This window comes from Pogona vitticeps, chromosome 1 (genome assembly GCF_051106095.1).
Source record: "Pogona vitticeps strain Pit_001003342236 chromosome 1, PviZW2.1, whole genome shotgun sequence".
Taxonomy (NCBI): Eukaryota; Metazoa; Chordata; class Lepidosauria; order Squamata; family Agamidae; genus Pogona; species Pogona vitticeps.
This window is the reverse complement of record NC_135783.1, coordinates 63,400,908-63,416,064: the sequence shown is the minus strand read 5'-3', so window position 1 is coordinate 63,416,064 and position 15,157 is coordinate 63,400,908. Positions and strand designations below refer to the sequence as shown.

General features: G+C 39.9%; 1 protein-coding gene across 1 annotated transcript; it reads left to right on the top strand.

Moving 5' to 3' along the window:
• The first annotated feature begins 4,128 nt into the window (after positions 1–4,128).
• LOC140701267 (sulfotransferase 6B1-like) lies at positions 4,129–14,882 on the top strand. The gene is made up of 7 exons (XM_072994010.2): positions 4,129–4,431; positions 6,571–6,716; positions 8,223–8,312; positions 10,706–10,832; positions 12,289–12,383; positions 13,281–13,437; positions 14,014–14,882. The coding sequence occupies exons 1-7, from the start codon at positions 4,236–4,238 to the stop codon at positions 14,142–14,144; spliced, it is 942 nt and encodes a 313-aa protein (XP_072850111.2). The 5' UTR covers positions 4,129–4,235; the 3' UTR covers positions 14,145–14,882.
• The last annotated feature ends 275 nt before the right edge of the window (positions 14,883–15,157 follow it).

Sequence of the window (15,157 nt, the reverse complement as noted above, 5' to 3'; positions counted from 1 at the left end):
GGATGTCTCCAGGACACCCAGTTCTGCTCACTGCCATTCACAAAGTGATACCACAAAAGGGAAAATCCCAGAAGCTCACTCCTTTTTTCCATCAGTTAATCAATTCTCACCCAAACACAAAGCAATTGTCAGGGCTGTTTTTCAACAAGTGTGAATGGCAGTGAGCAAAAGAGGGTATCCTATAGAATGATTGTCTTGACTGCTGTCATTGGTGTTGTCAACATGTAAACTGCCTTTTGTTAAATCCCAGGTAGCTAGGTGGGGGTTCACTCAACCTTCCACCCTCCTGAGGTTGGTAAATTGAATATCCTTGTTGCGGGGCAATGTGTAGTCTGCAGAATTAAATTGTAAACCACCCAGAGAGCTTTTTAAGTGCTATGGGCTGGTATATAAACAGCACGCTTTTCTTTTTCCCGGTTTAAGGATTTCAGGAAATAATATATTTCATGGAAAAATTAGACAGGGAAATATTACAAATAAAAGAAGATGAAAATAGAGGAGGGTTTTTACCACTCTCCCTTTCAATGCCAAACCTACCTAATACAGTACAGGGTAGTCTCCACAGTTAATGCGATCCCCAGAGTAATTTTGGTGAAAGTATCAATCTGCACAGGCTAAGCAAAGAGGCATTTTGCATCTCGATGAATCATATCAAATAGATTGCATGCCCTAGCCCTGTGCTTGTTTGGTATGGGACAGCTCTTAAAGGGGAAGGATGATATCCTAAATGTCCTTTCTAAGAGTTCTGCTCAGATCTTGCAAACTAATAGCTATGGTTTCTTCTGTTGAGTCAACCCATCTTATATTAGGTCTTCCTCTTTTTTTACAGCTACACTCCACTTTCCCCAGCAATATAATCTATTCTGGCCCATTTTGTATATATCCATTATACATATGTGCATGGTAGGATGGGCTCTGTTGACTCATTTTTGCTCGAGTGAGAATTCAGGTTTGACTTGACCGAGCACCCACTTTTCTGCTTTTATTGCTATCTTCCAACCACATTTCAAATGAGCTGATTTTTGTCCCTCTCTTCCTTCACTGTCTTTCATTCTCATAGTATGGATTATTTTGACCTTGATTCCAGCATTCTTTGCTAATTCCAACTTCTTCCTTTTTTATATTTCAAAAAAGCAAAGGGACATATTTTGGAAAACATGCACACAACATATCTGGTCCAATATTGGTTTTCTTCCTCAGCTTGCCTAATACAAAAAAAAAGTTTGGAAATTGGAACATAGCTTTCCAGTTTTCATTTGGTGGATCAGTCACAGCAACATTAGTTCAAACAAGAGGTTAAAGGGTGTGTATTCTTCTTCATTGTACGTGTTATACCTACTCACACTTTGCTTCACCATTTCATTAAGTCCAAAACAGCCCTTTAAAATATTTTTGGCACAGAGAGATTACAGCTATATCCAAGCTGTTCTCACTTTTGTCTTCTCCCAGTGATCATAGTACAGATCATATGCTCATCTCCTAGAATGTTCTCCTCGTCGTCGTTTAGTCATGTCCGACTCTTCGTGACCCCATGGACCAGAGCACACCAGGCCCTCCTATCTTCCACTGCCTCCCGGAGTTCTGTCAATTTCATGTTGGTTGCTTCACAGACACTGTCCAGCCATCTCATCCTCGGTCGTCCCCTTCTCCTCTTGCCATCACACTTTCCTAACATCAAGGTCTTTTCCAAGGAGTCTTCTCTTCTCATCAGATGGCCAAAGTACTGGAGCCTCAGCTTCAGGATCTGTCCTTCCAGTGAGCACTCAGGGTTGATTTCCTTTAGAATTGATAGGTTTGTTCTCCTTGCAGTCCAGGGGACTCTCAAGAGCCTTCTCCAGCACCACAATTCAAAGGCATCAATTCTTCGGCGGTCTGCTTTCTTTATGGTCCAGCTCTCACATCCATACATCACGACAGGAAAAACCATAGCTTTGACTATTCGGATTTTTGTTGGCAAGGTGATGTCTCTGCTTTTTAAGATGCTATCAAGGTTTGTCATTGCTTTCCTCCCCAGAAGCAGGCGTCTTTTAATTTCGTGGCTGCTGTCTCCATCTGCAGTGATCATGGAGCCCAAGAAAGTAAAATCTGTCACTGCCTCCATATCTTCCCCTTCTATTTGCCAGGAGGTGATGGGACCAGTGGCCATTATCTTAGTTTTTTTGATGTTGAGTTTCAGGCTGGTTTTTGCACTCTCCTCTTTCACCCTCATTACAAGGTTCTTTAATTTCTCCTCACTTTCTGCCATCAGAGTAGTATCATCTGCATATCTGAGATTGTTGATACTTCTTCCGGCAATCTTAATTCCAGTTTGGGATTCCTCCAGTCCAGCCTTCCGCATGATGTATTCTGCATATAAGTTGAATAAGCACGGGGACAATATACAGCCATGTCATACTCCTTTCCCAATTTTGAACCAATCAGTTGTTCCATATCCAGTTCTAACTGTGGCTTCCTGTCCCACATATAGATTTCTCAGGAGATAGACAAGGTGGTCAGGCACTCCCATTTCTTTAAGGACTTGCCATAGTTTGCTGTGGTGCACACAGTCAAAGGCTTTTGCATAGTCAATGAAGCAGAAGTAGATATTTTTCTGGAACTCTCTGGCTTTCTCCATAATCCAGCGCATGTTAGCATTTTGGTCTCGAGTTCCTCTGCCCCTTCGGAATCCAGCTTGTACTTCTGGGAGTTCTCGGTCCACATACTGCTGAAGCCTTCCTTGTAGGATTTTGAGCATAACCTTGCTAGCATGTGAAATGAGTGCAATTGTGCGGTAGCTGGAGCATTCTTTGGCACTGCCTTTCTTTGGGATTGGGATGTAGACTGGTCTTTTCCAGTCCTCTGGCCACTGTTGAGTTTTCCAAACTTGCTGGCATATTGAATGTAGCACCTTAACAGCATCATCTTTTAAGATTTTAAATAGTTCAACTGGAATGTCATCACCTCCACTGGCCTTATTGTTAGCCAGGCTTTCTAAGGCTTTCTAAGGCTTTCTATTGTTAGCCAGGCTTTCTAGAATGTTCTACTTCTGGATAATTCTCTGTGAGGAAAATTTCTGATTAAATTTGTGTGTAGCTTATCTATATTTAAACTCACGTATTAAAAATCCAATTCTTTTTTTTAAAAAAAAAATAACTCCCAGTTTATGAATCTGGGATATTGGGCTTCTGTACCCACGATTCTGAAAGCCAGGAAATGGCCCAATGTTGCTGCACAATATCATGCCCATGTTGCCAGCAGGAAAAAGGATGCCAAGCTTTACATAGCAAAGGGCAACCTGAATGTTGACAACACCAATGACAGCAGTCAAGATAGTCTACACTACAGCAAGGTTCTTGCTAAGCTGGGCTCATGCTGTGCTTCCCCCTTCCTTCTCTGTGCAGTGATCACATTAGATTCTGTTTGCTACAGGATGTGGTGTGCGGGGGTGGAGTCACGTGCACACACAGGGGCAAAGCTGCGTAAGAGAGAGAAGTGGAGCCCTGCCCAATGTGCTAAAAATTAGAGGCTATGTTGGCCTCCACAGGATACCCTCACTACCATTCACATTGGTTGAAAAATAGCCCTGAAAATCACTATGTGTTTGGGTGAGACGTGATAAAAAAAGGAATCTACTTCTGTGATTTTCCCCTGCTTGGTGACATTTTGTGAATGGTAGCAAGCACAATGGAATCTGCTGTTGCATTGACAGTCCTACTCTCCTGAGATTCTTTGTCATCAGATGAAGCTTATTTTGGCTGAATTATTGTGTTGTTTATTTGTGTTGTTTTCTTTAATTGCTTTGCTACATGCTCAGGCATTGTAAGTTATTTGCTGTGATTCCAAGATCCAGATAAATGGTGTCTAGAAATTTATTTGCAACCCTCATAGAATGAAATAAGCAAGACTGGCCTCTTCAGTTCAAGTGTTTTAAAAAATCCAGGCTCTCTGATCCAATTTGCAAATGTTGTTTTCTTCATCCTCTGCCTCAGTCTCACTCCTTTTCACTTTAGGAACAAATATCTCCAGTTCTCAGTACAAAGAAGGTGCCACAGCTTTATTTGAATATTTGTGCTTAGGCAGAAAGGAAACTGATTCCTGTGGACATACCCCATAGTTAATCTGTAACAAGTCTCGCATTTTGAGGGAAACACAGCACTGACCTTCTCCCTCCTTCAGCTGATAGGTTTATATAATTTCTCTGTAGATAAATTTGCTTCTTTCACCAAGCTGAGTTTTATACGCAGAACGGCACCACCATGGCTGCAAGAGGATTAAGTGAAAGTTTGGAGAAGAAGCAGGAAGAGCTAGAAAAGACTACTTCTAAAGATGGTTTGTTTTTGTATGATGGCAGTTTATATCCTGCTATTGTCTGTTGCCCTGAAACACTGAAGCTCCTTGACACGTTTAAAGCTCGGAGAGATGATGTGGTACTTGTGGGATATGCCAAAACTGGTGAGTCTTTCAGCCTGACAGGATTGGCTTTGAACTGCAGAACTGGAAGGGATCCTATGGATAATTGTGTCTAGCTCCTGTTGTCGAGGAGCCCCAGTGAGGAATAAAACTCCCAACCTCTGGCTTTGCAACCACATACCTATACCACCGAGCTATTTATGTGCATAAATATTGTTTAACAGGATTTCAGTTAACTGTTTTCTGAATCAATAGAAACCCATTTGTGAATGCTGAACAAGTGTGTCAGTAAAAAAAAAGTTATTATAGAGCCAGAGAAATAATTCATCCTGTTCACAATTTCCAGAAATATAGGGCCCACTAAATGACGTTGGATATTTATGATTTAAACAGCTTGCTATATGTTAAGTGAGAGCTAGTGTGATGTAGTGAACCAAGTGCCTGAGTTCAAATCTTTGCTTGGCCATGGAAATATACTAGAATGTTGGCAGCAATAGTAAAACCACTCCTTATCTATCTCATAGACTGTCAAAACCCTGCTAGGGTTGCCATAAATTGGAAATGGCTTGACAGCTCTGTATTAACGGTATAAATGACTTTAATATGAATGAAACTGAGCTTGTATATTCACAAGAATAAACATAGTTCACGACTGTTGTGTGAAAACCCATTAGGTCATGATGACTGGCAAAGTGCAGTTTATAGTCTGTAGACTGGGTTCCCCTGGATTCCAAAGGCACTTGCCAGGACCACCACACTTAAAGGCATGTTTTAAAAACATTTAAAATGTTTTTGCTCAGAAATTCTACTTTTGTGACAGCCCCCCTGTCTTCCCAAATTTACTTATTTATTTTAAAATGCCACTAGATGATGCAATGGGACTTTTGAGAAAGAAAAGCAAAATAGTGGCCTGAGTCTCAGCTGCAGTTGAAATTAGAGTAACCCTACTAAATCAATAGGATTTACCCAAGTATTAACTGATCTCCCAGCAATTGATTGAATGGCTCCATAGGAGCTTGACCTAGCAGTTGGATTTCAGCCAATATTCCTGTTTGCTGTTCATCAAAAGTGAGTATTTATACCAGTGCAGGTTCCCAAAGTTTGACTTTGAAGGCCTGTTTAGGGGTTTGAAGTACGTATATCTAAATTCATTGATTTTTTTTTGTCCCATCTGATTTGATTTGATTTGTGCCTAGAATCCAAATCAATTGCTGACTGAGGGTGCAATTATACTGACAAGCTGAATTGAAGCTGCAACTGGCCGCCTAGAGTGGCCTTTTAGATCAGATGGGCAGGGTACAAATCAAATCAAATCAAATCAAATCAAATCAAATCAAATCAAATAAATAAATAAATAAATAAATAAATAAATAAATAAATAAATAAATAAATAAATAAATAAATAAATAAACAAACTTGATTTCACTTCTATTTTTCAACTGCATTAGATTTAAGTAATCATACAAAGATATTGGATTGTTTCAGTGCCAATTTCTACACTGGTCATCAATCTGATGTGATTTGATATTCACCCATAGCTTATGGACCTCTTTCTTTAATACCATCCAAATGACCATCCCTGCTTCTCTTTCTTATCCATTTTTTTTGCCTGTACAGAGGTAATCTAATGCTAAACTAATGTATCAATGCAGTGATAAGGTGAGCTAGAACTAAAGTTGATGGTTTGAAGCTTTTTTTTTTATTTTTAAAAAACAGGGTGATTAGAAAGAAAGATCATGGGGGTGAGTGTTGCTGCTGACAATGTGGGCACAATTTTGTGCAGTGATATCAGGCCATTTCTTCTGTTTTTGAATTGTGGATACAGAAACACAATATCCCACATTCATAATACAGAATTGAATTCTAAATTTTGTGAGCTTCACCAGCAATCTTGCCAAAGTTTAATTGATTTTTTAATATACCTGTACAGTATAGTTTTGTATGGTATTTTAAACTTGTTATTTTTGTATGATTTTAATCATTGTGAGCCACCTTGGGTTTCCTATGAGGAGAAAGGTAGCATATATACAGAACAGAACAAAACAGAACTGAACCAAACCAAACCAAACGAAACCAAACCAAACCAAAAACAAAACCAAACCAAACAAAACAGAGTTATGTGACTTTAAGCACACTGAGGCACTTTCTGCATTTTCTAACATGGTTTCTGCATTGCTTCAGGCACTCATTGGGTTGCCCAGATGTTGACTGAGCTAGAAGCTGCATCTGGAAAGTATGATGAAGAAGAAAGGAAGCAAAGGCAGCAAAAACTAGAAGAATTAAAGATAGACCCATTCCTTGAATTTGGAGACCCAGAGAAGTTTGAGGTCAGTATACAGAGGAATACTCTACAGCCACATTCATCTGAATAACATGAGAGCCACCAAATACACCCAAGCAGGAATGGCACTCCACAAAGCTTCTGAAATGTTCAATGGTGGAATCCACACAGTTGACGGGATCTCTTAGAGCCAATTCAAATGGTTAAAAGTGGATTTTAATTACTATAGGATGTAGTTCCCCTGGGCAGAGAATGTTGTGGTCATATTTTTCTCTACAGTGCTGTCATATTCTGCATCCATTTCCTTTCCACGTTACAGAATTCCAAATAGCTTTTCAATGACATATTAAGAGCTTGGCCTGTAATCATCGTCGTTTAGTTGTTTAGTCATGTCCGACTCTTTGTGACCCCATGGACCAGAGCACACCAAGCCCTCCTATCTTCCACTGCCTCCTGTAGTTGTGTCAATTTCATGTTGGTTGCTTCGCAGACACTGTCCAGCCATCTCACCCTCTGTCGTCCCCTTCTCCTCTTGCCATCACACTTTCCTAACATCAAGGTCTTTTCCAAGGACTCTTTTCTTCTCATGAGATGGCCAAACTACTGGAGCCTCAGCTTCAGGATCTGTCCTTCCAGTGAGCACTCAGGGTTGATTTCCTTTAGAATTGATAGGTTTGTTCTCCTTGCAGTCCAGGGGACTCTCAAGAGCCTCCTCCAGCACCACAATTCAAAGACATCAATTCTTCGGCGGTCTGCTTTCTTTATGGTCCAGCTCTCACTTCCATACATCACGACAGGAAAAACCATAGCTTTGACTATGCGGACTTTTGTTGGCAAGGTGATGTCTCTGCTGATGTCTCGGGCCTGTAATGGCCTGCCTTTATTATGACTCTCAATAAGTTCACAAAAGCTATCAAGTTGAGCCACTTGAAATCATCTGTAAGCTTGTATGAAAAATGGCACTTCAGTTTTTCATGTAGGAAAGAGAATAATTAAAAGTAACAAATGGGGTTGGAATTTTGGTCTGAAATCTGCAGCTGACCCTACTTCCTCCAAGGTATTGTACCTGTGATCCACCACAGGTACTCTTGCCTGGGCCCTAAACAATTTGGGAGCCGGTTACCTGAGCAATGGCATTTTGATTTACAGAGCCATTTAGACCTCAAAATCGTTTGAAGAGGTCCTCTGTGCGGTGCCACATGCTTTTCAAGCCTGCCCTGTAATCATTTGGAGCCAGGTATTTAGTGCTTGGCAGCCACCATACTTTTTCATCAGCAAAATTTTGTCTAGTTTCCAACAGTCCCTTTAAGAATGCTACTGATGTTCCCTGGGAGGCAGAGATCATGGGGTGCATGTGATTTTGTCTTATTGTATGAAATACTCTGGCACGCTGATATTTAAAAGTAACTCTTTAATGAATGGCAGTTTGTTACTGCTGGTGGCATCATTCCTGCTATGCTCATGGAGATTCACAAGAGATGTTACGGTATATAGTGTCCCCCTTTTCATATGAAGATGCATTAACTTTCCTATTTTTATCATATTGTTAAAGAGGATGGAGAAGTTACCTTCCAGAAGAATTATAAAAACACATCTCATTCCACATAAAATTCCTAGGTCGATTTTTGAACAAAAACCAAAGGTAAGTCCTCTTCTAAAATATTCTTTGACTAATTCAGAATATTTCTACATCATTTCTGAATAGGAAGTTTTGAACATGATTTAATGTGCACCCTGTAGACATTTGTGGGACTCTAGTCTTTGGAAGGCATGTGGGGTAGAGATTTAGTTCTGTAGCTTGTTTGTTTTAATTGTCTTCAGAAGTTTTCAATCAGTTGGGCATTGCTTCTGGGAATCTGACTTCCTTTCCTCTTCACTGGATATGTTTATTCCTTTCATCATATGTCTCAATAGTTAAGTGCTGTTCATACATCAGAGAATCTGAGCTGCAAATTTTTGGTCCTCTTGCAGAAATGCATTTTAACATTAGTGAATCTGTTTTACTTAATAAATTAGTCTGAATTCTCAGAGAACGAGTCAGATGGTAAGAATTAAAAGCAACATTGAAAAAACCAAAATCCTGTACTGATCACATCCTAATTAAATGTGTATGACTATGTTTGGGGTGGAGTGTTTTTGGATGTTTGGTTAATTTATGGAAATCAACTGAATAGTTTTTATTATTACATACACAAAGAAAAGAACAATTTCATAATAAAATGTTTATTTTTAAATAAGTTAGTAAGAGCCAATGAACCACTTTCACCAAGCCCTTTCCCACTTCAATCATTCCGTTGTGGGTTTGTGACACCCCAGCTGTTGGTCAATCACTGAAATTGCGCACTACTGATAAACCAGAGTTTGAATTGAAACAATATCAGAAAACAGTGGTGTATTCTGAATCAAACATTCGGTTTCATTGTCTGCTGTCAATCTGCTCTTCTCATGTGCAAAAGAATAGAGGAGAGGTAGAGCTCATGACCCTGAGATCTGCTAAAGCTCATTCTCTTAACATTAAATTCAGACTTAGTGCTATTTCTGAACCAGGCCATTGAGTCTCTGCATAGAGTATTTTGGAGTACAGGTTCTTCCTTTGCCTTCTTGCACGAAGATAAACCACACACTAATAATAGTTTGTCATTAGAATTAAAGGCACATTAGTTTTCTACAAACAACCTTCAGTCAGAGTTTCTTACCTCAGACAGTGGTTACATGCAGAAAAAACCCTACATTTGAATCGGGTTCAGCATGTTTGGAATAGATTTTTTTTTTCAAAAACGTAACTACATGACAAACATGGAAATGCAGATTCTTTTGCCTGGGAAGCATGTTTTTTGGTTGGAAAGCGAAGCATTTACTTGGCTATGAGAGGTTTGTTTATTTTAAATTGCTTGTGAAATTGATTTATTTTCAATACTTTTGACATATGTGAATGCCTTTGATGATGCAAATCAAACCCCCCCTCTCTGTGTGTGTTTGTGTGCACTTGTGTGTGTGCACGCTCACTTATATGTATGTGTGTATGTCTCCCTCCTTCCCTAGCCTAGAAGTCCTGATCTGGTCAAAATATCTCTGGTCAGTTTTGCCCTGGCTCCATATTTCTCTCCTTCACAAGCCTAGTTAATTTGGTTAAAAGGTTTCTGGTCAGTTTCAGCCCTGGCTTGCATCTTCCTCCTTTGCAAGCCTAGTCAATGTCTCTGGTTAGGTTCAGCTAGGGCTGTATTGCTCGTGCTCCTTCTATATCCCCTGTGTTTATTTGTTTCTGAACACATTTGTTGTATTGCAGAGAAACCTCTGTTTTATTTTTTCTCTCTCTCTCATTGTGTGCTACCACTATTCCAGATTGCAAGAAATTTTTAAAAATAGTGAATAAAATACCACACCAGCAGTGACTGGTGGCTGTGAGAGGTAGCAAACATGAGGGCAGAGAGGTGCAGGATAAGCCTCTGATGCAATGATTCTAAATGCCCATGTAGCCCCTCAAATAATATACAACACAATTTTAAAATAGATTAAAAGTTTTCCTAACAAGATACAGACACTGAATCAAAAAGCACATGGCCACCTCTTGACTTTAAACTGAATTCAAAAGCCCTGATCCATCACTCAATTTATTTCAATAGTGTAACCGTGCCCTTAGAAGTCAGACTTGCAAAACCAAAGGTGCTTACGTCTTGAAGACCAATGACAAAATAAACCAAGCTCATTTCAACCTCAGAAGGTGAGAACAGCTTTTGCTGTCACCGCCACACATAGGCAGCACCGAAGAATTCAGCCCTACGTTACTCAAACTCCAGCTTTTAAAGACTGAACATTGAACAAAAAAAATCCTACTAATGAGCTATGGGCTAATTCTTTAAAAGTTATTTTTTTCCTTCTGGTTACATGAGTTTATCTCTCAACTTCACTAAATTTGACCCTTCATGCTACTATTAGGGAGGAAAATAAAATTGCCCATGCTTTCGCTATTTGGTATGTGATCTCTGCCCTCCTAATATTTACAAGTATGTATTTATGTCTGTTTGTGTTTTAAAGATGCTAGTATTGTTTCGGAACCCAAAGGACACCGCAGTTTCATACTATCATTTCTCCAAAGGCATGAAATTGATTCCCAGCGAGCAAACCTGGGATGATTTCTTCTCAGATTATATCAATGGAAAAGGTTGGCTTCCTTTACTTTCTCTTTAGACAAATGAGTTCTAAAATAGCAGTATTTGAAATACGTTGCTCTAAAACAGAGATAAGCAACCCATGCACTGAAACCTTCCCTCCACTCACTGGGAAGGAGATTCAACCATCCAACAGGAGTGGATTCCTTTTACTGTTGACTTCTGTGACTGCACAGCACTGGGACTGAGGAACATGGGAAGTTGGGGTGATGAGCATCTCTTGGAATGCTGATTTATGACAGGAGCATATGATAGCACTGTGATAAAGCAGTAGGAATGTGGTGTTGGACACTTCCCTCTCAATTCCTCCTTCTCTTTTACCCCAATATGTTTTATTCAGTCCTCCCTCTCTGCCAAAAACAGCATTCCTTGAGGAATGAGAATGAAAAAGGGTGAAGAAGAGAAACACCCCAAAGAGTTGTTGCTAGGGTGAAATCAACAGCATAACCCAGCAAGCATGTTTCGGACAGGCAGACCATCTCTGGATTTTCAGCAAGAAAGACATCCGTAGGAGAGGATGTTGGAGAGGGTGTGTGTTTGGGGAGAAATGATTTGCATTTTCCCATTGATTACGTGATGTAATGGGAAAGGTGAATCAACCTGGAGTCTCACACTCCCAATCTGTAGCTTTTCCTCCCCCCCCCGTTCCAGCCCTTTGGAACGCATTAAACGGGTTTTAATGCGTTTCAATGGGTTTTTTTCTTTTCGCATTACAACGTTTTCATTCTACAATGATTTTGCTGGAACGAATTAACGTTGTAATGCGAGGCACCACTTAGTTTCACATAATATGTGTGTGCAGTGGGGATGGAGGGAAGGAGGGAGAATGTCCAATCTTGAGAAAGCCTGAGGTGCAGGGTTGGAGGAGCGAAGAGCTTCTGGTCCCTAGCAGCTCCCTCTCTCTGTGCCTCTTTCCTAAATGATGCTTCTTTCTACCCTCCAGGGAAGAGCTGGAGCATCCTGAAAGGGAGAAAAGCAGCCAAGATTTCTAAAGGGACAAGCAGCTTAGCCAGTAAAGCCTCCTTCTCCTTCTCCTCACCTCACCACAGCAGCAGAACAGTGTGAGGGCAGGGTGGGTGGGCACAGAAGGAAACCTAAAATGCAATGAGTAAAAAAAAACCAGTGTAATCCCCTCAACCAAGATACAACACAGATTAAAAGTTTTCATGGAACCAAATACCATGTGGCACCCATGTGATTTCTAAATGGATTCCATTTATAATGGAGCTTATCGAGAGGCAGATCTGAATGTGAATGAGCCCATATCACAAGACTGTTATTGAGCACAGTGGAAAATGTATTCTGAGAAACATTTTCATTTGGGTGCCTTTCAAGTAGTCATGCTGCAGATGTAAGTGAAAAATCTAATCAGATTGTACAGAAATCCACCATTGTCCATTTGTTGGATATCTGTCGTATATCTGTAATTTTCTGCTTTCTTTCTTTTAGTGTGCTATGGTGCTTATTTAGATCACATCATTGAATGGAACAAGTATATTGATTATGAAAATGTAATGTTTACTACCTACGAGGAACTAAAAGAGGTGAGCATTTTCTAAAAATTCCTAACTCTGTGTGTTACTTAAATAGTCTCCAAGAAGGCTGGGCAGGTTGGAAGGTTACCGAATAAGTGCTCCTAGGATACTTATTCAGAGGCTCTACATGGATCTGGACATTTCCTCTCCTTTGCTGCCTTAGGTGCCCTCCTCAAATTCATTCGGCTCTGGTACCTGTAGGCACAAAATGTGTGTCCCTTGTTTGGGGCTGAGAATTGGTTTTGCGTACTTGCTTATTGGGTCTTGTGCTGTGGGCTTTTTGTCTTCCTGATGACAAAAATCCTTATTTTCTTTATGTTTTTTTAGTCTTTTAATTTGGCTATGTTATGTATCTGTGTTCTATAGTGCATATGTTCCCTTCATTTTGTCACACTCTTCTCTCTGTAAGCTTGCTCTCTCTCTCTCTCTCTCTCTCTCTCTCTCTCTCTCTCACACACACACACACACACACACACACACACACACACACACACACACACGCACGCACGCACGCACGCACGCACGCACGCACACACACACACACACACACACACACACACACACCTGGATTTGTTGATCCAGTCCTGCACTTATGCCAGAGGGATCATCAGTACTATTTGAACACACACAGCCTCTCTCTTCCAACCTTTAGGCTACCAGTATCTTTCTGTGGTTCCTTCTGAGTTCCATTACTGTTTTATGCTCAATCATATCTGGCAATAGACTATTTTTTCCCCTTTAATGAAGAAAAGCCGTGATTTTTGAACTAAGTTGCATTCCACTAAGTTTTTGTGCTTGCTAACATGTTTATGTAATCTTCAAATCAGAGTTTGGACTTGGGTCTTGTATGGGTTTCATATGCCTGGTGCTTTATTAATTTATGATGCATCTCTTTGCATTATTCAGAATACAACACTGGGACTGAAAAAAATAGCTGAATTCTTTGAATTTTCTGTGACTGAGCAAGATATTCAAACCACTATTGAGAAAACCAGTTTGAAGGCCATGAAAGATAAAGGCAATGAGATCAATAGAGTAGCAGCCAAGAGTCTTTTCCGTAAAGGTAAAAGTCTAGTATATGTTGTTAAGATAAGGGGCTGTGTGCATAACAGCAACAATAACTCCAGTTCGCAGAACAAGAACATGGATGTACTGTACTTTTGACACTTTCATTTAATGGACCTTTGACTGTGCTGTATATGCTTTCCTTTTCTTCTGGATGCAAATATTATTTATTTGTTCAATCAGCACCATCTATGTATCCCTCTCTGTAAAATAATCAAGTGGCTTGAACTAAAAAAAAATACATGGAAAGGGGACTAGGCTGAGCTCTCCAGTATCCGCAACCCTCTCAATTATTGTATTCTCGAAGGCTTTCACGGCTGGGATCTGATGGTTGTTGTGGGTTTTCTGGGCTCTTTGGCCGTGTTCGGAAGGTTGTTCTTTTCCTGAAGTTTCGCCAGTCTCTGTGGCCAGCATCTTCAGAGGATTGGAGTAGCACTCTGTGCTCTGGTGCAGTTTGTTTGGGAGTTGAGTATTTCTAGTTGTGGGAACAGCTTTTGTCCTTTTCAGGAGATTGGATGATCAGCGTGTTTTTGTTGTAGATGTATTGTTGTGATGAGTATATTTATGTTTTCAGGCATAGTAGGCGATTGGAAGAGTCTCTTCACTGAAGAGCAGAGCAAAGAAATGGACAGAAGATTTGAAGAGGATGCAGCAGGCACTAAGCTTGGGAAAATGTTGAAATATGATATATATTGCAAGAACTAGAGGTCAACAATGAGAGGAATCTCTCATAGTTTCGATTGTGGGTTCATGGAAGAACATAGCTGAGATTTCTTCATAGGAATGCCGCTACTGTACTCCTCTGTCTCTGTTATTTACATTGTTGATGCAATCTACTTTTTAAAAAATCTGAAAAGCATTCCAACAGTAATAAAAGCCTGTCAAACACCTATAATTCTTCTATTACTGTAATACAAGTAAACAAGATTTTTTTTCAAGTATGAAAACATTTGGAAGCAGATTGCAAACAATATTTCTTTCCAAAGGAGCTTTGGTATAAGGCAGTGACATTGACTTTGTTCTTCATTGATCAAGGGGAATAGAGAGAGTAGTTTGGAAGGAGATGGAAAAACTGGTGGGAAAGGGTGAACTTTTTGCTTCCACTACAGAAATGAGGAGTCACTTTTTCTCCTGTAACAGAGTGAAGTTTGGGGACTATGTTAGGCCCTTTCTCCAACCAGTTAATATGACTGGTCGAAAAGAAATGACTGCTTGGTTTGCTGGAAACTGAGCTACCTTAAGGTGTAACTAGATGGAGTGGGCTCGAATAAGCTAAGTAGCATTGCTTAAGGTGGCATAGAGGTATGACATATTATTTAGTTTGATCCTTGCATTCACATGCAAGAATCAGGTGGTTTTGTGTCAGGAAACCACACCAGACCAGAAGTGACCCTATTTGGCCCTTTTTCCCTTTAAAGGAAAAGAAAAACAAAAAACAAAAGTCTAATAGCAGCTGTCCTATTTCTTCCCCCATATGACCAGAAATTTTTTTTATATCGCTCCCATGCTTTTTTGGGCATTTGCTACCACATGTTTTATATGCACATTTCTCTTACCATTTGCTTGGATTATCAGACCCAAATATTTATAATATTGTACTTGCTCAATACGTACCTCATTTAATTTCCAAATATACTTTTCAGATCTCTCAGCAAATACCATTACCTTGGTTTTATCATGGTTTACCTCTAACTGATTCTGTTAACAAAATTTAGCAA